Genomic DNA, 27,954 nt, shown 5'->3' with positions numbered 1-27,954 from the left:
ACAAAAGACATGGTGAAAAAAACAAAGAAAATCATGGGAAACAGAACAGAAGAAACCATGGAAATAACAACTGTAATAACTGGAAAGAGAACAGGATATTACAGGAAACTATTTAAAAAAAATGTAAAACATGTAAAAAAATGTGATGCACGCATAGAGTGAAAAGAACAGTATTAATATTGCCGTGGGAGAAATGAGATTTTTGGAACTTAAAAGGGGATATTTATGAAGTCTATCTTATAGAAAGAAAAATATATAAAAGTTATCAATTGCTATGTTATGACAATGACAGAACAATTCTTGGGGGAAGAAGAAGATACAGCAGTTTGAGTTTTACTTACTACGAAACAAAAATATTCCCCTCCCCCATTACCGGCAACTCCTTTGCTTTTGTAAAAAAAAAATCATCATCATTATCAGATCTTATATTTCTATCGCCTAAGGCACTTTGTACCGTATCAATCCACCTATATCATGGTCTTCCTCGATCGTTTTGCTGCCAACCTGGCAGAGAACACTTGTTTTGCTAATCTTTCTTCACCCATTCTGTTTAAGTGACCATACCACCTGAGATTAGCTCTGCTAACGCATTCCTGGATGCTGACAATGTCAAGTTCTTTCCTAATATCCTCATTTTTAATATGATATTGCCATTGATGCCATTTGTTCATGTTCCTAATCTTTCTCAGGACTCGCATATCTGCTGTCACTAGTCTTTGATCAAGTGTTTTACTTCGGACCCAGCTCTCAGATCCATAAGTTAAAACTGGTTTCAACACTGTCTTGTATACAGCTAATTTAGTGTTCCGACTAATTTCTCTCCTATTCCATATGAATTTATTCAATTGATTTCTGACCATACCAGCTTTGCTGATTCTGTTGTCTATTTCTATATTGAATTTACCATCTTCACTAAAAATCATGCCTAAGTAGCTGAAATGTTTTACTTGTTCCACAGGTTCTCCATTCACAACACAGTTGACATTTTCAATGATTCTGCCTATTTTCATTGTCTTTGTCTTTTTATTGCTGACCTTCATACCATATCTATTACAATAGTTATTCAATTTAGTCAGAGAATCTTGCAGACTTGTAGCGGATTTATTTAGAAGTATAACATCTTCCGCATAAAGCAAAGAGCTGACATTAACATCTCCAATTTTGATATCATGTTTAATACCACTTTCTTTCATAATGTGATCCATATAGATAATGAATAACAGAGGGGATAATGTACATCCTTGTCTCACACAGATTTAAAATTAAACCATCTTCCTGTACTTCCTTCAATTCTAACTGCTGACTTACAACTCAAATAAAGACTAAGTATTGCTTGATATAATGCCTCATTGACACCATATAACTGCAGCGTATTGAATAGCTTCTCTCTTGGCACCTTGTCATATGCCTTTTCCAAATCGACAAAACTTAAATACAGATCTTTGTTATATTCCCATGCTTTCTCAACTATTTGTCGTAAAGTGAAGATCTGATCCTGACAACGTCTATTTCAACTGAATCCAGCTTGTTCTTCACCAAGCTTTTCTTCCACAATCTTTCTCAACCGTTTTTCAAGTATACTTGCGTAGATCTTGCCAGGAACACTCAGTAGGAAAATACCTCTGTAATTCTCACTTTCAGTTTTATTTCCCTTTTTATATATGGGTACTATGAGAGCTCTACTCCAATCATCGGGAATTCGTCCCTCTGTCCAAACTTTCTGAACTATGCAGTGCAGTCACTGTAAGACTCTTATACCACCATACTTCAGCATTTCTGGTCGAATATCATCTACTCCTGCTGCCTTTCCATATTTCAAGCCTTTGATGGCTTTTTCTACTTCAATTATGGATATGTATTCCTGACTGCATGCCTGGTCAGTGTTTTTTATCACTGTGCTGTCATCACTGCTTGTTTCATTTAGCAGATTTTCAAAGTAATTACTCCATACTTCAAGGATATCTTTTTCTTCCGTTTTCATGTCACCTTTATCATCTCTAACTCCTTTTACAGCACTCTTTCCTCCATTCCTAAGTTTCTTCAACAACCTCCAGAATATTTTGCCACCTTCTTGATATTTATTTTCTATATTCTTGCCAAAGTCCTTCCATGACTTTTGCTTAGCTAGTTTTACACAGTATTTAGCATTCTTGCATTTGTCTCTATATTCTCTAACAGCACAAGCTGACTTATTTGACAGGAACTTTTGAAATGCTTTATTCTTTTCCTTCACTGCCTCTTTAACTTCCTGTGTCCACCAGGGAGTTCTGATATTTTTATCCTTGCAGACAACCTCACCACATGCCTCTCTGGCAGAATCAATCAATGTTTTCTTCAGAGTTTGCCACTAAATCTCCAAGATTTGATTCCTGTTCTCAAACTCTTTCATTTTTTCTTCAATAATCTTTGTGTATTTTAGTCTACAGTTCACATCTGAGAGCTGCTCAACTTTTATTCTCTTTAAAACTTTCTTACATGTTATTCTTTTGAATATGAAATTCAATTTTATCCTGCTCGAGACTAAATAGTGATCACTTCCAATTTCAAATCCTCTGTACATTCTGGTGTCCTACACCAGGGTGAAAACATCACTATCAACAATAACATAGTCAATGAGACTTTTCTTATTCCTTGCCTCTTCTCTCCATGTGAATTTGTGCACATTTTTATATTGGAACATGGTGTTAGTAATAACCAGTCCATGTCCTGAGCAGAAATCCAACAGATATTTGCCATTATTATTAGCTTTGCTTTTTTCTCCAAATTTTCCCAAAATATTTTTGTATGTCTCACAATCATTTCCTACTCTGCTATTTAGATCCCCAACAAGAATCAACTTTTCCTTTTTCATTGTGTCATTTGCTTTTTCTAAAGCCTCAAAAAATTCCTCCACTTCTACCTTAGTAGAACCTTCTGTGGGACCATAGGCACAAATAAGTCTCATTGTCCAGTTCACCATTCTTATATTTGCCCACATTACTCTACTTGAGACTGACTGCCATTCAAGAAGATTAGCCTCGTATTTTGTGTTGAATACTATGGCTACTCCTTCTTTTCCTTGATTGTCATTTCCTGAATATAACATTTTGTATTTATTGCTCAGAAAGATCTCACCAGTTTTGGTCTTTTTTGTTTCAGTCACCCCTATTATGTCGATCTGGTACTTATCTAATTACTCAGCTAGCTCCATTTCTTTGCCATTCAGGCTTCTTACGTTGATAGTACCGATCTTTAACTCTGGTGATGTCGAATTCGGGTTTGTTTTCAGATTTGTTCCAGTAGCTGACTTTTCGCTGTTCGCCCTGGTTCCCTGGCAAAAACAACGGGGGCCTTGTTTAACCGGGCGACGCCCCAGCCGGCATGAAATTTTGTCATGTTGTACCATCATTTTTTATTTTGGTTTAACCAATAAGAATACAATTTGGTCGGCTAAATCCCAAATTGGCAGCCCATCGTCGTTCATTCAGTATACAAGTAGATACCCAACAGGGTGCACCACAAGAAGGTGAGGATTGGACATTAGGTCAGAAGCCCTGGTCGGTTCTCCGCATCCCTTTAAAGGCTATGTGGAGGTCTCCTCTCAGTTATACAGCTTTGACCCTTAAGCACCCAAAAAAAAAATCAGTCTATTTCAAATCATATCCTTAAAAATTCAGACATAATGGTTAGTTTTGACCACTTCCTTATTCTACAAATTAATGGTACTGCTATGGGTTCTCTGCCTCCTTACCTCCCCTTAGCAACTTTCACACTTAACACTTTGAAAGCAAAATATTTACCACAGCTACATACAAGCTCCTAGTATGGGGTGTGTATCCTGCTTGTCACCTACATAAACAGCCAACACCCCAAAATTTACTTCACAGTACAAAAAGAATCCTTTTCTTTGCATATTAGTCACCTGCCTTTCTGATGGATCACTATCTTTTTCCATTTACAGAAAGCCAACACACACACACATGAAGATATCTACATAAACAATGACGTCATCCAGCCCAACAATATGGTATTTTAAAAACTTATGCACAGGACCATTGCAGTTTGTTCTAATGATACATCTCTTTCCACAGAACTTAAATATCTATGCCACACCTTCTTGGCCAGTGGCTACATTTCATACAAAATAAATAAAATACTACACAGCCTCATTACTTCTCATTCCTCTAATACACAAGAACAAAACATTACTATTCCTTTTCCCTAAGTTAGAGGTATATTAGAAAAGATTACCGTAGTAATAATAAAACATTCAAACTGCATGTTAAATTAGCAACTCTGATCTGCTCTTCTAAGGATAAACTTCATCCTCTATCATATCCTGGAGTGTATGAAGCTCCTTGTGACTGTGACTTGGCCTTCTATGGACAAATAGGAAGATCTGTTAACCTTGACGAACATAAAAAATACATTTGCTATCATTATGATGACAAATTAAGACTGACAGACCACACTTTGGACACCCCTTTCACACAAGATTATATGGAAGAAAAGCTGTGTGCTATTTAGAAGTCGTTACAGATCAGAAATATTATTTTTAGAGTCATTCATGACTATGGACAATTCTCCTAACCCAAACAAGTATGGCTGCATTAATTCACCAAAAATTTAGGAGACTTATCTTAAGATCACCTCTTACATAGCTGTAATACTGCTTCTTTTTTTACATTAGAGGGTGCCAAATTAGGACTTTACATCTTTTGTCTGTTACAGTTTTGAATTGTTTCACTTACTTATTGTCACACATAAACTATTACATGCTGCTTTGTGCTCTGAAGATGCTGATTGGAAATTCAGCAGAATTATAAACCAGTTAATAAACTTTTTTTAATAAAAGAGCTTGTTTGATGGTGTTAATACCATTAAACTAAATTATGTGTCTATCAGTTTTCCCCTCCCTACCCTCTCAGGCTTACTAATGTAGGATGACTAATTATTATTACAGTTATGGGATGGAGACACCTCCATAACATGGGAAGGCTCTCTACTACACTACTCACATCTCACTGTTTCCCCTACTTAATCCTCCAACTACACTGCTAACCATCAACTCACAACTACCAATAAATAATATTTTTTGTCTGTAAATTGCATGTGTTCTCTTGGCTGAATGTGGAATGAAAAACCTGAGTTTCTGAGAGAAGAAAGAAAACCCTGCTACCTCCATATAATTAGAGGTGAGCAAGTTGACTGGCTGTTGTAGTTCTCCAGTTATTTTTGATTTTAATGGTACAAACTTGCAAATATTATTAAGATGTCAAAGTGACTTAAAGCTAATGTAACATTTAAAATTTTAAACATTATGTGTGAATTTATATTTTTATAATTTTCATACCTTTCTAGTTTTTTCCTTTGTCTCCCATTATTGTTTGTATTTGTATTTTTTCATGTCATCTTATATGGTTCATACCAATCCTTTTGTGTTATGTCTTTAGTATATGATTTTCCCACCTTTCCTTTTTTTCTGTTTCTTGCATTTTTTTTTTTAATAGTTTCCTGTAATATCCTGTTCTCTTTCCAGTTATTACTTTTGTTATTTCCGTGATTTCTTCTGTTCTGTTTCCCATGATTTTCTTTGTTTTTTTTCGCCATGTCTTTTGTGTTTTTTCTCGTGTGTTCTTTTATTTCTCATATGGAAAAGCTTAGGTACAAATAACACCAAGAGAGGAAAAAATACATTTATTTGAACTTGGTGATATTTCACTGGTTTTCTACCCAGCATCTTCAGAGCATTATAACCGTGACAGGCACACTGCACCATACTAAATAGTTGTGGAAAACAGTTCAAACTGTAACAGAAACAGAACTAATGTCCTTACATGGCACCTTCTATGGGCCAGATAATAAAGTTAAATTGGGGAAGTTGGGCTATCAGCTCTCAAAATGACAGTCTCCCATATCTTTGGCAAATTAATGCAACCATACTTGTTGAGGTTGGGAAAGTGCTTCGTTGCTGATGCTGATTCTAAAATTAGTCTCTCAAACCTATAACTTCTATGTAACATTGATGTTATCCTCCATCTGATTATATGTGATATAATCAGATATCTTCTTTTAATTCAGTATCTTTTATTGAATTAAAAGAAGTTTACAGACAGTCTTTAAATAACTATCTCCTAAATTTTTAGTAAATTAATACAGTCAATCCTATGTGAGGGTACTAGGGCATGGTCTTCCAATCCTGACTTGCCACTGGCAGACTTAATTTACTAAAAATTTAGGAGATAGTTATTTAAAGACTGTCTGTAAATTTCTTTTAATTCAATATTAGGTGCATCAAATGGGATGCTAGTTCTTTTCTCTGTTAAAATTTTTAATTGTTTCCACTGTTGCTTGATTGTTAGTGCCTGTATACTGACAAGTTGTTTTCACTCTAAAGATGTTGGTTTGAAATTTATTTTATTTGCTGCCTTAATAATATCTTATTTATTTTGTTCTTGTGATGTTATTTGATTCTACTAAACTTAGATGAAAAAGTTTCCATTCATTACATGATACTTATAATGCATGGAATCTGGCTGGGTGTCTTTTTAATGAGACATTTGTCTAGGTTCACATCTCCAACCTTATACTGCTTTGTGGCACTAGCATACCATAGGTGTTATGTAACCTTTCATATTATTGCTTATAAAGAAAAAAAAAAAGGATAAAAGAATTTTCACAATTTTTTTAAACCAACTGGTGATTTTTGTTCATTCATCTATATAACTATACGCTTTTTTTAGCACATGCTTACATGAATGCATGATTGAATTTCTCGGGACACTGATCTAATGCATATCTTACTTTTTCCAGTTGTGTTCTTAAACTGATTTACATGTTTTGTAGGATTAAAAACCCCTTTAGCTTAACTCAGCCCATATACTCTACTCAGATGTCACATGGACGGTGGAGATTAATGCTTAATTGTAAGTAAAGTGATTAATGGATTTAAAAACTATAGACTTTAGCTCTACTTATCCATCTCAAATGTATCTGTAATAATTAATCTCAAATGGCTTTTAAATGTGATGAGACATATAGTGTATTGTTCCTTATTTTATTTTTATTATTTATCATTTGTACTTAGTTTTTGTGTTAGTTCCACATTATTAATATGCTTTCCATTTTTTTGTTTTGTTTATTTTTATGTAATCTCTGAAGGAGTCATGAAAAGTGTGTGTAGCTGTGAATGGAAATGTAAGAACTGTAAACAGATTTCTTCCCTTTCATATTTAAACTAAATGTTATATGTACTAGACACCTTTATAGATAATAGTACTTTCCATTCATCTTCCTCTTTTGACAAATCGTGCAGTGCTCAGGCATCCCAAGATTCAAGATCATCTACAATCAGTGCCTTAAACATTGATCTATGTACCATCCTTCACTGAGGCAAAGACAATCTGGTCACCTTCATTACTACCAAAATGCAGTCTTGCATTTTCTCTTGCAAAAGAGATCTCATCTCGCCTACTCTTATCCTAAGCAATATACAAATCACCAGACAGGATCAGTTTGCTCTGCTTGGACTAAACTTTACTCTAGTCTCTCCTGGCATAAACACATCACATCATTAGCTTCCTCAGCTTCTAAAGAACTAGGCATTCTTTTCTGCTCAAGATGCTATTTTATACCCACCCAACTCTTAACTCTATGCAGATCCCGAACCTGTCCATCCTTGAATACTGCTCACATGTTTGGAGTGGTGCACCTAAAACTTTCCTAAAAATTCTTGATGATCTCTAGAGGATAGCAAATAATTCAGTTTATAGATGATCCATGTTTAACAGGTTTACTTCATCCTCTATCTCAAGATGCAGTGTTATGGTGCATGTTTGTTCTGCATGTACTTCAATGGTCATTACTCCACTGAACTGGCAGCCATTATTCCTCCACTTGCTGTTGCACCTGTTAATACAGCAGCAGTTCAGTGCATTTGCAGTTGCACTGAAAAGGGATGCTGGGCAACTGCAAATGCACTGAACCTGCCTCTCCTCTTCCTCTTTTATTCTATTTATCTCTGTTCTCTGAAACAGCCTTCCTCATGAATTATTCCCAAACAACTACAACTTGCAAACTTTTCGGGAAAAAAAAAGTCAAACTTCTATCGCAATCCTTGCCCCACATATAGCACCAATGTGCTTATAGGTCATTTGACCTATTATGTATGGAATCATTAAAAATAAGAATTAAAAGACATTAACCATAGATTGAAAATGCTTGTTTCACTCAAGAAAAAGTTTTGGCACTCATCACCATTTATAGCTAACTCCTTCTCTCCTAACATTATAGTGTATTTGTAGATATAGTCGATTTGTAATACTTGCTTTTTTTATTCTTAATGCAGTGTAGACCAAGTCAGGTTATTGCTTATGATAATTCAAAATAGGATTTTGAACCAATATCACTGCACCATTAGCTGTTGGATCAGAAAGGTGTTGTGTGTGTGTTATGTTAATGCTTCAAAGGTGACACATCCTCACCTTTGAAAGATCCAAGTTTCAATCTCGAATGTGAGTAACTTTTATGCAGACTTTTCACATGAAGGTGAACTTATCCAATCTAATGTGGAGTGGCGTTGTTATTCCTCCCAGAAAATTGGATTTCTCTCTCTCTTTCCCTCCCTCCCCTATCCTCCAATAAAGAGACAAACTGGTTGAAGAATACATGCGATTAACAGACATAAATATCACTCCATTGCTTTAATTCCTCAGACATAATTTTACTCATTCACACTATTTTCATTCACAATATTCAGTTCTTACTGCAGCAAACACCACTGTAGTAAACTCACTCAGTATAAGAAAAACTCCTGTCCAAAATTTTGGAGGCACAGTAAAGGAAGTTCATTATGTCACACTATCCACTGTAATAGTCTGTTCCTGTGGTCTCTTCAGATTTGTTATATTGAGAGTCGACTGTAGTCAGAAGTTGTTGTTTATTGAAATATGGCTTTCTCTCTTGTATTTGGGAAAAAGATTTTAACTCTTTCACTGTCGAGTTCAGGGAGTTTAAAAATGGCATACTTGCTAAGCTTGAGTATTCCGGGATGCTTTTGCATTAAAACTCTATGCTAAAATAACAGAGATGTTAATGTCTGTCTATATTTTCTGTCTACACCTGCTGTCTAGAGCAGTGGTTTCCCAACCTTTTTCCAATTTGTACCCCTTGCTTTTAAAATAGCTGTTTTTAAATACCAACATTTATTGTTCCATAACTAACATTTTGCATTTTGTTTACTTTACTTGTTTTTTTGCCATTACTGATTATTTTTTGTGTACCCCTGAACAGCCCAACACTTACTCCCGGGGGTACACGTAGCACCGGTTTGGGACCAATGGTCTGGAGCAGTATTTCCCAACGTTTTTGGGATCATGCCCCGCCTCAAAGATTTTGATGCCCCCCTCTTGCCGACAATAGTGAGTGTTTTGAGTACATCAGTGATGAGGTGATGAATGCAACATCATTTTCTAATTGTCTCCCAAAATATTCAAATTGCCCCCCTGTGGGAGTGTACACCCCACGGTGCACATAGCAGAAGAAATCTCCCTGCTGATGTGTCCCATGATGCATGTCTTTCTTGGGATAGTAAAAATAGCAGGAAGTGTGCATGCTCACCATAAATTATGAAAATTAAATGGTAATCAGGGAAGTGAGATAGTTAGACTATGCAGCCAATAATGAATCTCCAATTGTGTAATAGAATATAATAAGAATATGGGAACATTTGACAGGTCGGACATGACATGATGAGTAGTTCTGTGGAATGTTTGGGAAGGCTTTGAAGTAGTACAGAAAGTTCTCTTTTCACCTCCTGCACATAGTGGTTCTAAATGCTCAGACACTGTATAAAGTAAAAACCAGGAAAACTAATACTTGTAGGCAGGGTTATTCTTATGCACGAAGATCTGGCTGGCAAGGGGGGGGGGATTAGGGCCAATTTAACAGCCCCAAACAATGAGATTTAAAATTGAATAGTTAAAAATATAAATAATTAAAACTGAACATAAAAAATTTTGATTGTTTTCTGTTAAATTTCCTATATCACTATAATATATATCGAGAACTCGGAAAAAGGATGTTTCTTGAAATCAATGTCTAAATAGATCATACGCCTTTTGTTTTAAAACAAGAATGCAAATACTATTTATTTATTTAGATACTGTACCAAGATGCTAATCTATTCATTTATTTAAAGTTTAATTTAACATGATTTTTCATTTATGTATTTAAGGTAAATCTAGATTGTTTGAAATTTATTTTTGCTAAATCTTAAATTGTCGAGAAACATTGATTAATATCTTTCTTTAAATGTTTACTATTTGATGTTATATATAATTTTTAGAATTTATATTATCCTCATATACTGTAAATCCCCTTAAAACTTCAGGGCCCATGGCACTAAACTCTAGTTCCTGGGCTCTGAAAAGTCTAGGTATACGGCCCTGCTTGCAGGTTTACAGCTGTCTTTCATAAGAGAAATTTTTCAGAATTTCTATGCACCAGGAGCGGTCACTAAAGTAGGATGTACATTACCTAGTGACCAACTCCTCAGACTGAAAGGAAAATAATTCCAACATCAAAACAAGAAAAATCCAATTAGGTATTGCTATGTGTGTTTAAACACCTCACAAAGAAGAAAACAAGAAAGAGAGTAGATATATGTGACGTATGTTGCTTGCCTTGTTTTTCTCTGCCTCCCTATTTTGAAAATTATACAATGACTAAATTTTGAAAAAATGGAGGTGTTGCACAGTATTGAGTATTGTATAAAGATACTAAGCAAAGATTTTCAATAAAGATTTTCAGTAAAACATTTTAGAGAGAGAGAAAAGAATTAATGAAGCTTTTTTGTAAATAATACTGGATTTTTTGGTTCTAAAACGATTCTTCATTTTCAGAAACTTAGGGATTAAATCATTGCCTCTGCAGATCTTAAGAAAAATCTCTTCTGCTTAACATACAGCTTTTCAAATTTGCAAAAGTTATAAAAAAGAGACTCGCCATGAGTACATATTAAAGAGTTAAAATCCTATGGCCTGTTGCATCGATGTGCAATACTATTGTGCACTTCTTCAGAAATAAATAATACTGGATTTTTTGGTTCTAAAATGATTCTTCATTTTCAGAAACTTAGGGATTAAATCGTTTCCTCAGCAGATCTTAAGAAAAATCTCTTCTGCTTAATATGCAGCTTTTCAAATTTGCAAAAGTTATAAAAAAGAGACTCACCATGAGCACATATTAAAGAGTTAAAATTCTGTAACTATGGCTTGTTGCATCCATCTACAACACTATTGTGTACTTCTTCAGAATGGGGCAGAACACAGATAAAAAGTGATATTCCTGCTTCATAATTTATAATTATCACAATTTTGGATAGCCTTGATTTGAAAACAAATATCCTAATGATTTGCATGTTATTTTTATCTTAACTTATAAAATAAAAATTGAAAATAATTCAGCAAGGACAGTTTTCCTGGTTTCTATTTATGCAGCAATGAATAGGTTAAGCTGTGTAATATAAAAGGATCACATTGTATTCAAGTTTTGCTTAATTAACTTGCAGTAAAAATAGTAATAAGGAAATGTATTTAATAGAAGGAGGGAATTTCATATGTTATGTTTATTCCATTTTATATTACTAGGGCTTCTAATCTTCCAGATGTGACAGGAGGAATTAATGCCAATATCCTTCCTTTAGATACCCAGTGGATCGAGACCAAAAGTAAAAAAGCTGCACTAAAGCTAGAAAAACTGGATATAGATTTGAAGAATTATAAAAGCAATTCAATCAAAGAAAGTATAAGGTTTGTAAAAAGTTAACTGTTTCATTATTATTTATTTATTTATTTTGTTGTTGTTGTTTCACCTACAAAAGATTTTAAACTTTTTTTTTATACAGGGAACAAATGCATTTTTTCAAGCCATTTCAAGCTTTCCATTTCATTAAGTATGGTGGTACAGGGCTCACACATTTCCCACTTTTTTTGGTACGATTTATACTTGTTCCTTATATATTTTAAATAAACTTTTCACATCTTCCTTCTGGCAGTCTTTCCTTCACTGTTTACTGTAAGCCTACACATACTGGCCAATATATGCACATGAACTCCTACCACCACCCAACACAAAAACTAGGTGTCATTAACACACTAAAAAACAGGGCTTTGAAGATTTGTTCCAGTGAACAAACATCTAAACATGAATTAAAAGTTATCAGCAATACCTTCCTGAAAAATGGCTACAGCCAAAATACTAGCAACAAGACTCCACTTAAAAACAAAAATAAACTAGATCACACTAAAACTATAGCCATTCCATACATTCAAGGTATATCAGATAAAATAAACAGAATACCACAGAAATACAACATTAATGCTGCCACCTTTAAACCTCCTGCAAAATTGAAAAAATTTATTCAACTTCCAGATCCACTGGCCCACCCTGGAGTATGCCGTATTCATTGCACCTGTATTTTCTCTATATAGGTGAAACAGGATGCGCAATTCCTATCAGAAAAAAGGAACATAAACAGCATATTAAATTTAATAACTATGGTAAATCTGGCCTTTCTGATCATGCTCTGAATACTCTACATAGAATTGACTGGAAAGGCACCTTTGTTTATATCACACCGAAATGGTATGAATGTAAATTTAAGGAGGCCTGTGAAATTCTTATCAGCCACCCTAATCTTAATAATAATGGTGGTCTCTAAAACTCCCAAAAATATGGTTGGCACATATTCTACCCACTTAACCTTTTGGTCTAAGAGTTAATTATAATTAGGACTGGAAGCAATCCAGAATCATAATTCTAATATAACACTCTAAATACAAAATTAATGACTGAAAATCTCATGTAAAAACATGGTACGAATGTAAATTTAAGGAGGCCTGTGAAATTCTTATCAGCTACCCTAATCTTAATAATAATCTTTTTACGTGAGATTTTTCGTCATTAATTTTGTATTTATACGTCTACTCACGGTATACCCTTACTAAGAATATAACACTGTTAAATTACGGATTGATATAGATATTAAAACTATCTATATGAATTTGATCTGATGATGTTTTAAATAGAATATAGTTTTGATGTAGTTTTTTTTTCCCTATTCATTAGAGGTCAGGCCAGTAGAATAATGATTGATCAAATGAAAATTCCTAACACAGTTGTAGTCTCCATAATTTTATTAAAATGAATTATTATTTTTTTTAAGATTTTCACTTTTCTAGAAACAAAGAAAAAGGAATCAAACATTTATTTAATTAATTTGCTTGTTAATTTCCGTAAATTAATCAAAATTAAACAATCATAATTCTTTTATCATCAAACTTATCTGCATGTTAAATTCGAATATATTTCCGAAAAGCTGTTTTTATTTTCCAGTAAGATATGGTAAACTTATTATCAGTTAGTCCATTATATTCAAATGCTAAATGGAACCATGATGATCTATTTTTAATTTGATTAAAAAAATTATATTTGCAGAGTTTTTTTGAAAAGGTCAGAGTCAGATAATTTTGGGAAAATTTTGAAGAAAACAGCAAAGCTAATAATAATGGCAAATATCTGTTGGATTTCTGTTCAGGACATGGACTGATTAGTACTAACACAATATTCCAACATACAAATGTGCACAAATTCACATGGAGAGAAGATGCAAGGAATAAGAAAGGTCTCATTGACTATATTATTGTCGATAGTGATGTTTTCGCTCTGGCGCAGGACACTAGAGTGTACAGAGGATTTGAAATTCGAAGTGATCACCATTTGGTCTTGAGCAGGATAAAATCGAATTTCATAGTGAAAAGAAGAACATGTAAGAAAGTTTTAAAGTGAATAAAACTTGAGCAGCACTCAGATGTGAACTGTAGACTAAAATACACAAATATTATTCAAGAAAAACAGTGAAAGAGTTTTCATTGGCAAACCCTGAAGAAAACATTGATTGATTCAGCTTGTGCTCTTAGAGAATACAGAGACAAATGTAAGAAAGCTGACTTATTTGTCAGGAACTTTTGATATGCTTTCTTCAGGGAAAAAGATATACATCAAGTTAAAATGCATCACTTGATGTATATGCATCAAGTGATGCATATACATCAAGGAAAAATATATCCTTGATGTATGGAGTAATTACTTCGAAAAATTGCTAAATGAAACAAACAGTGACAGCAGAGTGGTTAAAAAACACTCAACAGGCATGCAATCAGGAATACATATCCATACTTGAAGTAGAAAAACCATCAAAAGCCTGAAATGTGGAAAGGCAGCTGGAATAGATGATATTTGATCAGAAATGCTAAAGTATTGGAGGTATAAAAGTCTTGCAGCGGCTGCACTGCATAGTTCAGAAAGCCTGGACAGAGGGACGAATTCCAGATGATTGGAGTAGAGCTCTCCTAGTACCCATATAAAAAGGGAAATAAAACTAATGTGAGAATTACAGAGGTATTTCTCTACTTTGTGTTCCTGGTAAGATTTATTCAAGCATACTTGAGAAAAGGTTGAAGGATTATGGAAGAGAAGCTTGGTGAAGAACAAGCTGGATTCAGTCCAAATAGAGGCTGTCAGGATCAGATTTTCACTTTATGACAAATTGTTGAGAAATCATTGGAATATAACAAAGATCTGTATTTACTTTTTTTTTTTTGGAAAAGGCATATGACAAGGTGCCAATAGAGAAGCTATTCAATATGCTACAGTTATATGGTGTCAATGGGGCATTATATCAAGCAATACTTAGTCTGTATTTGAGTTGTAAGTCAGCAGTTAGAATTGAAGGAAGTACAGGAAGATGGTTTAATGTTAAATCTGATGTGAGACAAGGATGTACATTATCCCCTCTATTATTCATTATCCATATGTATCACATTATGAAAGAAAGTGATATTAAACATGATATCAAAATTGGAGATGTTAATGTCAGCTTTTTGCTTTATGCGGACGATGTTATACTTCTAATTAAATCCGCTACAAGTCTGCAAGATTCCCTGACTAAATTGAATAACTGTTGTAATAGATATGGTATGAAGGTAAGCAATAACAAGAAAGACAATGAAAATAGGCAGAAGCATTGAAAATATCAACTGCATTGTGAATAGGGGAACCTATAGAACAAGTTAGGCATGATTTTTAGTGAAAGTGGTAAATGAAATATGGAAATAGACAAGAATCAACAAAGTTGGTATGGTAGGAAGTCAACAAAATAAATATATATGAAATAAGAGAGAAATTAGTCGCATTAAATTAGCTGTAGACAAAACAGTGTTCAAATCACTTTTAACTTATGGATCTGAGAGCTGGGCTAGGAATAAAACACTTGACCAAAGACTAGTGACTGCAGATATGAGGGTTCTGAGAAAGATTAGGTGTGTGAACAGATGGCATCAATGGCAATATCATTAAAAACAATGATATTAGGAAAGAACTTGACATTGTTAGCAGAGCTAATCTCAGGTGGTATGGTCACTTAAACAGAATGGGAGAGCAAAGATTAACAAAACAAGTTCTCTGCCAGGTTGGCAGGAAAAAGGCCCAGAGGAAGACCAAGATATAGGTGGATTGATATAAAAAAGTACCTTAGAAGACAGAAATACTGTAAACTCTCGATTTAACAGACTATTAGGGGCTAAGGATTGTCCGTTAAATCGTGAATCTTAGGAATAGTATTGAAAATAAAACACTTTCAGTGGTACAGTATTAATATATTTTCAGGAGAAGAGAACATTTTTATGTAAATACCATTTTACACTAGGATTGAGTTTGAAAAAGCAACTGAAACATCAAGTTTCAGTCGCTTTCCACTTTTATACTGTTTCTTAATAATTAATGATCAGAATTGCCGAAAATGTTCGTTAAGCAATCATATCTGGATCTGAAGATGCGCCTATGAATGAGATGATGTCCATGTGTTCTCTAACCACCGATAGTTTCGGACCAGCTGGAACTGCTTCTTCTTCCTTGTTATCAACCTCCTGATCGCCCTGTAGAACATCTTCAGCAATCTCTTCCTGGCTGAGAATTTGTTAGCCTGAGCACCTTCGTCAATGTCTAGCCATTGTTCAATGTCGTTCTAACTGACATTATCACCAGCTCGCATCAAAGTTTCACGGAAATCAGAGGTTTCAAAACCTCTGAAATCGTATTCTGGTTCACTCCTGTTCCGTAACTTGGTCCAGCCATTAGCCAAAATTAAAAATAGCGGACTTGATGTAGTATGCGGGCAAATTTTGAAGTGTCCTGGCTCCTCTTCTGTCGTCTTTGGATTGTTTTCTTTCTTGAAGACAACCATCACCTTTTCAAGAGACTTATACAATCTCTTGGAGGCAACAATAACTCCTTGGTCTAGAGCCTGTATTATAGATGTAATGTTTGGAGGAAGGAAGATACATTTTATACTTCCATTCCTACTAACCAACTTTTCTGCATTAGGATTAGCTGATGAATTATCAAGAAGTAAAACAGATTTTACATCTTCAGGAGAGATTTTCAGGACCTCTTCTTGGTAGTTTTGCACTTCAGGTATAAAGAGATTGAAAAACCAGTCAAAAAAAATGTCACTTGTAAACCAGGCATTCCTTGAGCTGGAATAGATGACAGGCAACTGGTTCATAACATTCTTCAAAGTGCAAGGTTTTTGTACAAATTATTAACAGCGTCGTCGCTTGATGTTACGATTTTGGTGGTATTCTGCGCTAATCTTGCTTAACTCCTTTTAAGCTTTTACAAGTCTAAAGTGCAGGTGCATTCTAACAGTAATTTATTCTTTTATATTTCTACATCTTATCGAGCACATTTTTTTCTTATAATTTTTGACAAAAAAATTGGAAAATCCTTAGCGATAATTCGTTGAAAAAATAATTTCTCGCGAGATTTTACACAACATGGACATAATTGGCTTGTGTGTAATTGGCTATGTGGACATAATTTAATTAGCTAGACCGATTTGCCTATACATTTCCTTCTCACTACCCTCCATATTACCAGGTCTATAGCAACACTCCACTAAATATTTCATTCTGTTCATCTCCACTTCACTTCATACTGTTTCAAAACTACTGCTACTATTTACATGCTGTCACTCCAGTACACACCACCACTACTTGGCAAATTTAATTGCCTTGAGCTAACAATGTAACTTTTCCTCCAGGCCAAGGTGAACAGTGAAAAGTCTTACCAACTACCACATATTGTGAAAGTGTAATATGGAAGGAAATGCTCTCTCTCTCTCTTGCTCTTTTTAATTTCTTTGATAGGCAACAAGAAGTTAATGTAATCCTTTATTTGTAATTCAGACCATTTTTGGTGCATTTAACAAAAATGCGTGTGTATTTACCATACTTATTTTTCCATCTTACTGTGCATAATCATAAAACAGCTCCACTCTGGCTGGATTGGTTTTAACAAAATTTGATATTGAGATATTTACTAAAATTTGTTGCCATCTCAGTTTTGGTTCAGACTTGACAACTTAAAGTTCCAAAATTTTGCAAAAAATTTGAAAATGATTTAAAATTATATGTTACAAATGGAAATAGAATATAAAAGAATAAGAGCCATAGCTAAAAGAGAAGTCAGAAAAAGACATAGAGAATCATGGAACAAATTTGTTTCTAATTTAGTACATGATTTATAAAAAATAAGGTCCAATGCATATAAGATTTTGAACCACTTAAATGCAGATACTAAAGAAAACATAAAATTAAACACCGAATTGAAATTAGAAGAATTTCTAAATTTCTACACAGAATTGTGGACAGATAAATATTTTAAAAAAGACAACTGGCAAATATTTAATGAAAATGAAAAGTAAATAACTAAAGAAGAATTAGAAATCAGCCTGAAAGAAACAAGAAATGGAAAATCACCTGGAGAGGATAAGCTAGGTTCAGAACTATGTAAATATGCAGGAAAAAATTCAAAGAAAGACTCTCCTATTATTTTTAAATAAAATTTATTCAACTGGTAACCTCCCTAATAGAATGGAAAAAAAGCAATTGTGATTCCTATCTTTAAAAAAGATAGTAGAGATGACCCTAAAAACTATAGAGGTATAAGTATAGTAAATTCCTGTTACAAAATATATTGCAGAATTTTAAATAGCAAACTAATGAAATATTCTGAAAACATTATTTTAGAAGTACAGAATGGATTTAGGAAAGGATGATCATGTATAGGCCCGGCCTTTTGCCTAAATTTAATAATAGAGAAAAGAAGAGAATACAATTTAGAAACACATATTGCATTTATTGACTTTGAAAAAACATTTGACAAAGTTAAAAGAAGCATTTTATTTAACATATTAAAAGAAAGACAAATGCCAAATAATATCCTAAAAACTATCATAAGCATATATGAAAATAATCATCATCATCATCAAATTCCTGCCATGTACCCTCAAGGGGTGTACAGGATATGACAGTACTACATGAAAAAATTACATCATTACTAACTTCCTATCTACAATTTTCCTCCAAATCAGTCTGTTACTTGTCAACACTCCAACATTATCAGATCTTATATTTCTATCGTCTAAGGCACTTTGTACCGTATCAATCCACCTATATCGTGGTCTTCCTCTGGGTCGTTTTGCTGCCAACCTGGCAGAGAACACTTGTTTTGCTAATCTTTCCTCTCCCATTCTATTTAAGTGACCATACCATCTGAGATTAGCTCTGCTAACGCATTCCTGGATGCTGACAATGTCAAGTTCTTTCCTAATATCCTCATTTTTAATATGATATTGCCATTGATGCCATCTGTTCACGCCTCTAATCTTTCTCAGGACTCTCATATCTGCGGTCGCTAGTCTTTGGTCAAGTGTTTTACTTCTGACCCAGCTCTCAGATCCATAAGTTAAAATTGGTTTGAACACAGTCTTATATACAGCTAATTTAGTGTTCCGACTAATTTCTTTCTTATTCCATATGAATTTATTCAATTGACTTCCCACGATACCAGCTTTGCTGATTCTGTTGTCTATTTCTATATTTAGTTTACCATCTTCAGTAAAAATTGTGCCTAAGTAGCTGAAATGTTTTACTTGTTCCACAGGTTCTCCATTCACAACACAGTTGACATTTTCAATGATTCTGCCTATTTTCATTGTCTTTGTCTTTTTATTGCTGACCTTATATCTATTACAACAGCTATTCAATTTAGTCAGAGAATCTTGCAGACTTGTAGCGGATTTATTTAGAAGTATAACATCATCCGCATAAAGCAAAGAGCTGACATTAACATCTCCAATTTTGATATCATATGAGATATGAAAATAATCAAATACAAATAAGATTAAATCATGAGCTATCATATACAAGAGAGATAAACCAAATGGTCCAACAGGGATGGTCCCTTTCAGCAACTCTTTTTAATATTTACCTAAATGAAATAATAATAAAATGGAATAAAAATTTCCATCATGGTATTAAACTTTTTCCTACTGTGAACTTGAACACTCTTCTTTTTGCTGACGACCAAATAATAATTACAAATTCTGAAGGTAACTTACAGAAAGCTATTTTAGATCTAAATGAGATAGCCAAAAATTATGGTATGATAATATCAACAGAAAAATCAAAAACTATGGCCTTTAAAGAACAAGACCCAGCAAGAACTAAGATAGTAATAGATAACAAGATTTTAGAACATGTGAATTCATTTAACTACCTAGGATGTATGATCACATATGAAGATGACAAAGATATAAACGTAAAAATTGCAACATATTTAAAAATAACAGGTGTAATTAATTCTATATTTAAACCAAACCTAGTTCAAAAACAAACCAGACTAAAAGTATACAATACATTAACCCTACCAGTCTTATTGTATGAAAGTGAAATCTGGACAATAAAACAAAAGGACAAACAAAGATTAATAACAGCAGAAATGAAGTTTATGAGAAAAACTGCAAGGTATACTCTATTTGATCACAAAAGAAACAAAGAAATTATGAAAGAATTAAACCAAGAATCAGTAATAGAAAAAATTTAAAAAATATAAACATAAATGGATGGAACACGTTCAAAGAATGAAAATAGAAAGATTACCAAAACAAGCCTTAAAGTACAAGCCATTAGGAAAAAGAAAACCAGGACATACTCTTAAAAGATTCAACGGTGACTTCTAAGGCCAGAACAGGCCGCGCTAGGCCTAAATCCTTGATATGCATGATGATGTTACAAATGAACCTAATCATAACATGTAGGTCTTGCTGTACTGGAGTAATCAGTGACATCAACTTTACAAGAATAATATTGATTTATTGATGATCAGATTAATTAATTCAGTTGAAAACAAACTTGCATTTCGTAATTTCGTTTTGTATCAGACTTTAGCAGTTGATTTGTAAATAAATGAAGGTCTGAATGAATAATTGAGTTTATGAATTGTGCATCCTGCCTACAGAAGTGTGCAAATTAATTTTGTGACTCGAGTATTTCATATTATCCATTATAATTCATTCATATTTAAAGAGAGTCATCACTAAGATAATAAGTTTATGCTGTGAAAAATTTAAATACTTATATAAAAGTTAATAACTATCAATTATTTGTAAGATACTCCATATGTCTGACTGCAGTTAGATTGGGAATAAATGAGCTTAATCTGAGAGTAACTCATGTAACCACTAACTCGATGCATTATGATTTACATGCTTTTCAGTGTTATTTCTGTTTATTTTGGACCATCTTACCATTGTTGCTATCTGTTTCATATGAATCCCACCAAAAGCGCAAACTTCTGTCTTGACTACCACTGTTATAAGCTTGATCGCGTGGAAAGACTTATGTGTTCGTCACACATCTTGATTGGATTTTAACAGTATAGGTGCGAACTACAAAGTTTGTTACAGTAGTGAGACAATTGCAATCCGGTGTAACAGTGGGACTAGTATGAATAATTGTAGCATGCAACACAAAGACTAAAGTCCTAATTAGGCGGCATCTAAGTTTAAAAAAAAAAAAAATATATATATATATATATATATTAATTTGGTCTTAGGATGACTGTCTCCCAAATCTTCCAAAATTATAAATCTGTATAAATCTACTAAAGATTTGGGAGACAGTCATCCTAAGACCAAATTAATATCTGCTTTTTTTTAAACTTAGATGGCACCTAATTAGGACTTTTAGTCTTTGTGTTGCATGCTACAATTACTCATACTAGTCCCACTGTTACACCGGATTGAAGTTGTCTCGCTACTGTAACAAACTTTGTTTGTATGCTCTGAAGATGCTGGATATAATACCAGCGAAATATTAGCATTTAAGTTAATAAATAGTTATTTTCTTATCAATATGTGTTCGCATCTATACTGTTAAAATCCAATCAACATGTTATAAGCTTGATTTTTATTTATGGGTGATTATGGATGATTATAATAATTACTGTATTTGCCGGTGTATAAGAGACACTTTTTTCTTTGAAAATAGGTCTGAAAAACAGGGTGCATCTTATACGCCGATACTCAATTTTTTATTACTTTCGTTTCGGGAAATTTTCTCTGTTCCGAGTTACGCAATTTCTTTCTTGCTTCCTTGTGGTGTGTGAGAGCATTCCAGTTACGTAGAGTTCAGTGGATGCGCATGCGCTGTCATCGATGATCACAGCTGTGTTCCTGTTCGTTTAAACTTTCCAATTGTTGTCGCGGTTGTTGTGAACGGTGATAAATTTCTGCCGTTAAAATTTCTCTAAATTTCTTGGCAAATTATGGCTGAAAGGTGTCAGCATTGCTACAATATTGTATACAAGCTACGTGTGATTGCATGTGCTAAAGGACATGGAACCAATGCTGCAGAGAGGCATTTCGGGCCAACCCCCAACTGAGAGAATGGTAAGAACTTGGAAGAATCAGGAAGAGGATCTAAAAAATCTTTTTTCCTAAAAAATGTGTACAAAAAAGGGGGTGCGTCTTATACGCCGGCAAATATCGTAATTTGAAAATTGTGTATAAATGGTTATTAGTTGATGAATTAGAGGTATAATTAAAGTCATATAAGGCTCATTCAATTAATACTTCCAAGGTCATATAAATTGAGTGTTATAAGGCTTATCAACATTTTGATTTTACTAAACAAACTATTTATAATGATAAAATACAATGATTTCTAACCCGAGAGAGAGAGACATTTAGTAAATTTTCGCACATTACCTTTGTAGAAATTTTTTAAGTATTCTTTTGCTGCAGTAGGCATGACTTTGCATCCACTGAATCAATCATCATCATCAAATTCCTGCCGTGTACCCTCAAGGGGTGTGCAGGATATGATAGTACTACATGAAAAAAATTACATCATTACTAACTTCCTATCTACAATTTTCCTCCAAATCAGTCTGTTACTTGTCAAGACTCCAACATTATCGGATCTTATATTTCTATCGTCTAAGGCACTTTGTACCATATCAATCCACCTATATCTTGGTCTTCCTCTGGGTCGTTTTGCTGCCAACCTGGCAGAGAACACTTGTTTTGCTAATCTTTCTTCGCCCATTCTGTTTAAGTGACCATACCACCTAAGATTAGCTTCGCTAACGCATTCCACTGAATCAATTCTTCCACAAAACCTGCAGTGTATTTCTGTGTGATGCTGTATCTGAGATGTTTTGTGCTATCCTCTATCTTTTAATATTAGCTAATGCTGGTAATCCCTCCTCTCCACTCAGACTTAGACAAACTTTCTTGTTACGTGATCTTTACTAGGTAAGAAGGCATGGGCATGTGCAAAATAAGTTTTATTTTATTTTATTTTTTATTTCATATAATGAAAAATGAGAATTTGACATTCTGCTATAAATTGTAACTTTGATTCCAACTGAAAGTACAGTCTTCAGTTTGAATCAAAGTTGCAAATTCTAAAGAAACAAAGCCTATCATCCTTTATGCAGGAAGGAAGTTTTACCACTGAGGTATACCATATATGTCGGCGTATAGGACGACTCTCAAATACTACAGAAAAACCCTCGGAATCATGGGTCATCTTATATGGCAAGTATAAAAAGGAAAGCATAATTTCTTGGATGAACATTTAAATAGTTATAATACATCGTTATATAAGAAAATAGGCAGTGTTTATAAACAAATTAGATTAATTTTTTGTTACATAAATTTATGTAACAAAAAATTAGTTATTTTCAATTACAATAGATGTAAGTCTTAAAAAACAAATAATAATTATTAACCTCAATTTTATGTTAATTTTCTTCATCATCTGTTGAAAATAGTTCTTCAGATTCATTGTTTAAATGATGGTCATATGGATCCCAATTCGAATCCGGTGAATTGATTTTGTTTTCATCGTCATCAGTGTCCCACAACAGATCATCTTCCATATCATCCATAAGATTAGAGATACCACACTTTTTAAATGATTTTATTACAGTCTCTACTTTTACATTATTCCATGCTTTGATCACAAAATTGCACAACATATCAAGTGATGCAGCGTGCATAGATCCACCGTTTGTAAATGATTTTTCACCAGTCAACATCCAATTATTCCATTCTTCTCACATGTGATCTTTAAATGGTTTGTTCAAGCAGACATCTAGTGGTTGCAACATAGAATTAAACCACCTGGTATAATAGCAATTTTTGTGTTATTTTTTTCTAGAAGACTTTTAGTATTCTCAGTTAAATGACTACAAAACATATCCCATACTAATGCACTACGTTTCTTCATTATACTGCCTGGTCATGTGTTCCACACGTTATTTTTACACCATTTTCATCCATCCATCCTTTTTTGTGAAAATGTACAAAAACACCTGAAGGGTTTTTGTAAATTGGGGGGTCATCTTATACAACCGACATAAGCTTAAAACCTAAAAATAGCCTAAAATTTAGGCCTCATCTTATATGCCGACATATACGGCATATATATTATACTTGACAAGAAAATATATAGTCTTGTTTTTTTATTTAATGCTGCTAAATCAAAAAGAATTTATTCCTAATTCTTAATAGAATTTTGAGTTACAAATATAAGAAAACTTTTTTTTCAGATTGAAATAAGAAGAATAATTATTATATTTTAATGATTTTCCTCTGTTTTGTTTTCACCTCATTTATGATATCTTTTGAAGATCTTAATTCTGATTGAATTTTGTTTTGATTATAGGAGAGGGCATGATGATCTTGGAGACCATTACTTAGACTGTGGAGATCTTAGCAATGCTTTAAAATGTTACTCCCGAGCTCGTGACTACTGTACAAGTGGTAAACATGTTGTCAACATGTGTCTCAACGTTATTAAGGTAATACATATGTGTGAATATTAACGTTCTTTCTTGATACATTAAAATGAAAAGTCTGATACAGCAGAGTGTAAGAATTCTATTAAAATGCACTTATTAAGGTGCATTGATCTATTCTGTAATGAGCAGCACTTTTTTTTTTAATTTTTTTTAGATGTGTTTTGCTAAATGCACAGGCATCTATTAGATTAATTTTGTTTTTCTGTATGCAAATTATTTTAGTATTCCAAGTAACGTTCTTTCTTGATACATTAAAATGAAAAGTCTGATACAGCAGAGTGTAAGAATTCTATTAAAATGCACTTATTAAGGTGCATTGATCTATTCTGTAATGAGCAGCACTTTTTTTTTTAATTTTTTTTAGATGTGTTTTGCTAAATGCACAGGCATCTATTAGATTAATTTTGTTTTTCTGTATGCAAATTATTTTAGTATTCCAGTTGGAGGGATTTTATTTAAGTTTAACACTTGGAATCCTTAAAAATAAATAAATAAAAATGTTGAACCATTCTGATTTTTGCCTGAATTAGATGCTATCTCAGGCATTTAGCCAGCCAAATTGTATTTTGTATTGGCTTTTGTATTTCTAACTTTTGGCTTAAACCAAAAGATGGCGATGATACAACAAGATGAAATTTTATTCATGGTAACTGAAAGTTCACCCTGTTAAAAAGTCTCCATGAAGAAACAAGAGTGAACAGTGAAAAGGCAGTTACTGGAGCAAATTTGAACTGAACGTCAGCAGAATTGAAGATAGTCATAATCAGAGTTAAAAAGTATCTATGGAAAAGTAGTAGTACTGTCAGGAGAATTGAAGTACCATATCAACATGATTAGTGTTATTATTATTATTATTTCCCAAGACCTCATGGAGTTAAAGACTCATCTGGGTATGATTAGTGTTATCAATAAAAAAAAGAAAGAATGAAGAAAGAAAAAAGCAGTCATCATTCTTCTGAATAACAACTAGAAGATACTATATTCAAGAAATAATGATCAGAGAAAGGAAGGAATAAATCTTTTTGCAGGAAATTTCATTTAGAATGATGAAAAGCAAAAATCAAAATGCAGAGTAGGACAATGACACTTAGTCATGCTAGTGGTCCCACAAAAGTTTTTACTAACAAAGAAGAAAGAATTTTTAGTCATCAGAGAAAGTAGTTCATATTAAACTACTTTCTCTGATGACTATAAAATTCTTTCTTTGAGAAAGTAGTTCATATTAAAAAAAAAAAAAAAAAAAAGAGGAAAAGCTAGTTATAGTTGAATATCTAAGAGCAGAAGGAAATTAGTACTAGTGAAATAGAAATGGAGGAAAATTTGAAAAAAAAAAAAAAAAAAACCATCAAATTTAACAATAACAGTAAGTATGTGCCCATGGACTAGTCATTTCTAGTACTATGCTCCAGCATAAACATGTACACAAATTCTCGTGTTGAGAAGAATCAAGAAATGTTGAGAATGATATCTTCACGTTGGCTCAAGACACAAGCATACAAGAAAATTTAAATTGTATTTATCAAGAAATTATATTGTTTAATTCTTCACCTAAACATAAACAAAGGTTGCATGTGAAGTATCCAGGCATCATGGCATCAAACAAGTTTTGCTAGCTTTTGGAAACTTTCCCATTTTGTTGAAGTGACCTTAAATTCGCTCTATCATCTGAAAATTGATTGATTTTCAATCAGTCAATTTTCAGAGTGAATGACAAATCAAGATATTAGTCAGTTTTCAGATTGACTAATACTGATTGACTAATATCTTGATTTGTAGTATGATTCTGCCATTGATGCCATCTGACAGTCCCATTATTTTTCTCAGGGCTCATATAACTATGGTCTATAGTGTTTAATGAGCTATTTTATTTCTACCTCAGCTCTCAGACTCATCAGTTAAAATTGGTTTGAACACTGTCTTCTATACAGTATTTTCACTAATTTCTCTCATATTCCATATGAATTTACTGTTGACTTCCCCTCTCACTCTTGCTTATTCTGATATTTATTTCGATATTTAATTTGCATATTCACTAAAAATTATCTAAATATCTGAAACATTTTACTTGTTCTTTAGATTCTGTATTCAATTCAGGATGTAGATGATGTTTTTAGTAGTAGTCTGTTATCATTGTCTTTCTTAGTAACTTACTTGTCAAATTTGTTGCTGCAGTCTTGCATGAAAATACTGGAATAGTTATTCAGTTAATGAATCCCAAAGATATGTACTAGATATATTGTCTGGATGAATTAAACAGCCGAGTTGAATATCTCCAATTTTGATAATCAAAATTGGAGATATTCAGTTTTGATAATCAGGTTTAATGCCACTCTTTCATAATGTGATCTATATAGATGATGAATAACAGTGGAAATAGTGTGCATTTCTGTCTTATACCTGATTTTATATCGAACTATCTTACTGTTCCTCCTTTAGTCTCAATGCTGACTTGCAACTTAAATAAACACTGTGTTGCTCAATAGAATATCCCATTTACACCATATAATTGTAGCAATTTGAAAAGCTTTTTTCTTGGCATCGTTTCATATTCTGTTTTTTTCTTTTAGATGTATGAAATTCAAATACAGATCCTTGTTGTATACCAATAATTTCTCAACTGTTTGTCTTGAAGTGAAAATATGATCCTGACACCTCACCCCTGTTTGGCCTAAACCTAGCTTGTTCTTCTCCAGGTTTCTCTTCTACAGTTTTTTCATAGCTTATTTATTTATTTATTTTTAAGCTATGCTTGCATAAATCTCACCTGACATATTTTGTAGGGAAGTTTTTCTGTAATTCTTTGATTCAGTTTTATTTCACTTTCGATAGATGGGTATTATGAGAGCTGTTTTCCAATTCAACCTTCCGACCATGTCTTCTGAGTTATGTTCCACCACTCTTCTGTTACTGCATGTTTCATTTAACACTTTCAAAGCAGTTACTCCAAACAGCTAGGATCTTTTCATATCAACTTTATCATGCAGTCAGTGAAAAACATTTGTTTCCTTATGTGTCTTGGTCTCATCTCAAGTATGCTTGCTTAAACCTTACCTACAACACTCAATAGGGAAATTCATCTTCAGTTTTGATCAGTTTTATTTCAACTTTATCATCTCTTATTCCTTTTGCAGTATACTTTCCTTTATTTCTAATCTTCTCTTTTTCAATAGGCTATACAACTTTTTGCCATTTTTCTGATATTTATCTTTGGACATATTTCATTGTCATCAACGAATTCCTGATGTGTACCCTCAGAGGGTGTACATGATAGATGGGTACTATGAAAGCTCTGCTCCATTCATCTGGAATTCAACCTTCTGAATTATATAATGTAGCCAGTGTAAAAGTTTTCTACATTTTATATATGCAAGCATCTCTGGTCAGAGATCTGATATACTTAAGCTTTGAATGTGTTCCGCCACTCTTCTGTTATTGCTTGTTTCATTTAACACTCTTTCAAAGCAGTTACTCCAGACAGCTAGAACCTTTTCATGTCAACTTTATCATCTCTTATTCATTTTGCAGTATACTTTCCTTTATTTCTAATCTTCTCTTTTTCAATAGGCTATACAACTTTTTGCCATTTTTCTGATATTTATCTTTGGACATATTTCATTGTCATCATCAGATTCCTGATGTGTACCCTCAGAGGGTGTACATGATATTATGATAGTACTTCATGTAAAGTTAAATCTTACTAAC

The 27,954-nt window shown here is 33.3% G+C and overlaps 1 protein-coding gene across 4 annotated transcripts in view; it reads left to right on the top strand.

Moving 5' to 3' along the window:
• The window catches only part of CSN1b (COP9 signalosome subunit 1b), a 279,185-nt gene that overhangs the window by 35,813 nt on the left and 215,418 nt on the right, over positions 1 to 27,954 (top strand). For all 4 annotated transcript variants that reach the window (XR_016549486.1, XM_090404906.1, XM_090404895.1 and 1 more), the window contains exons 4-5: positions 11,628 to 11,789; positions 24,117 to 24,252. Coding sequence is in view for 3 of the 4 variants with exons in the window: in XM_090404906.1 (XP_090261032.1) it covers positions 11,628 to 11,789; positions 24,117 to 24,252 (298 nt within the window). In the remaining variant the exon portion in view is untranslated. The remainder of the gene's footprint in view (positions 1 to 11,627; positions 11,790 to 24,116; positions 24,253 to 27,954) is intronic.

The sequence above is a fragment of the Typopeltis vanoorti genome, chromosome 2, assembly GCF_054136105.1.
Source record: "Typopeltis vanoorti isolate ZY-2024b chromosome 2, IOZ_Tvanoo_1.0, whole genome shotgun sequence".
In the NCBI taxonomy this organism is placed as follows: domain Eukaryota; kingdom Metazoa; phylum Arthropoda; class Arachnida; order Uropygi; family Thelyphonidae; genus Typopeltis; species Typopeltis vanoorti.
Note: the sequence above shows the minus strand (reverse complement) of the source record. Positions and strands in the feature narration are given on the sequence as shown.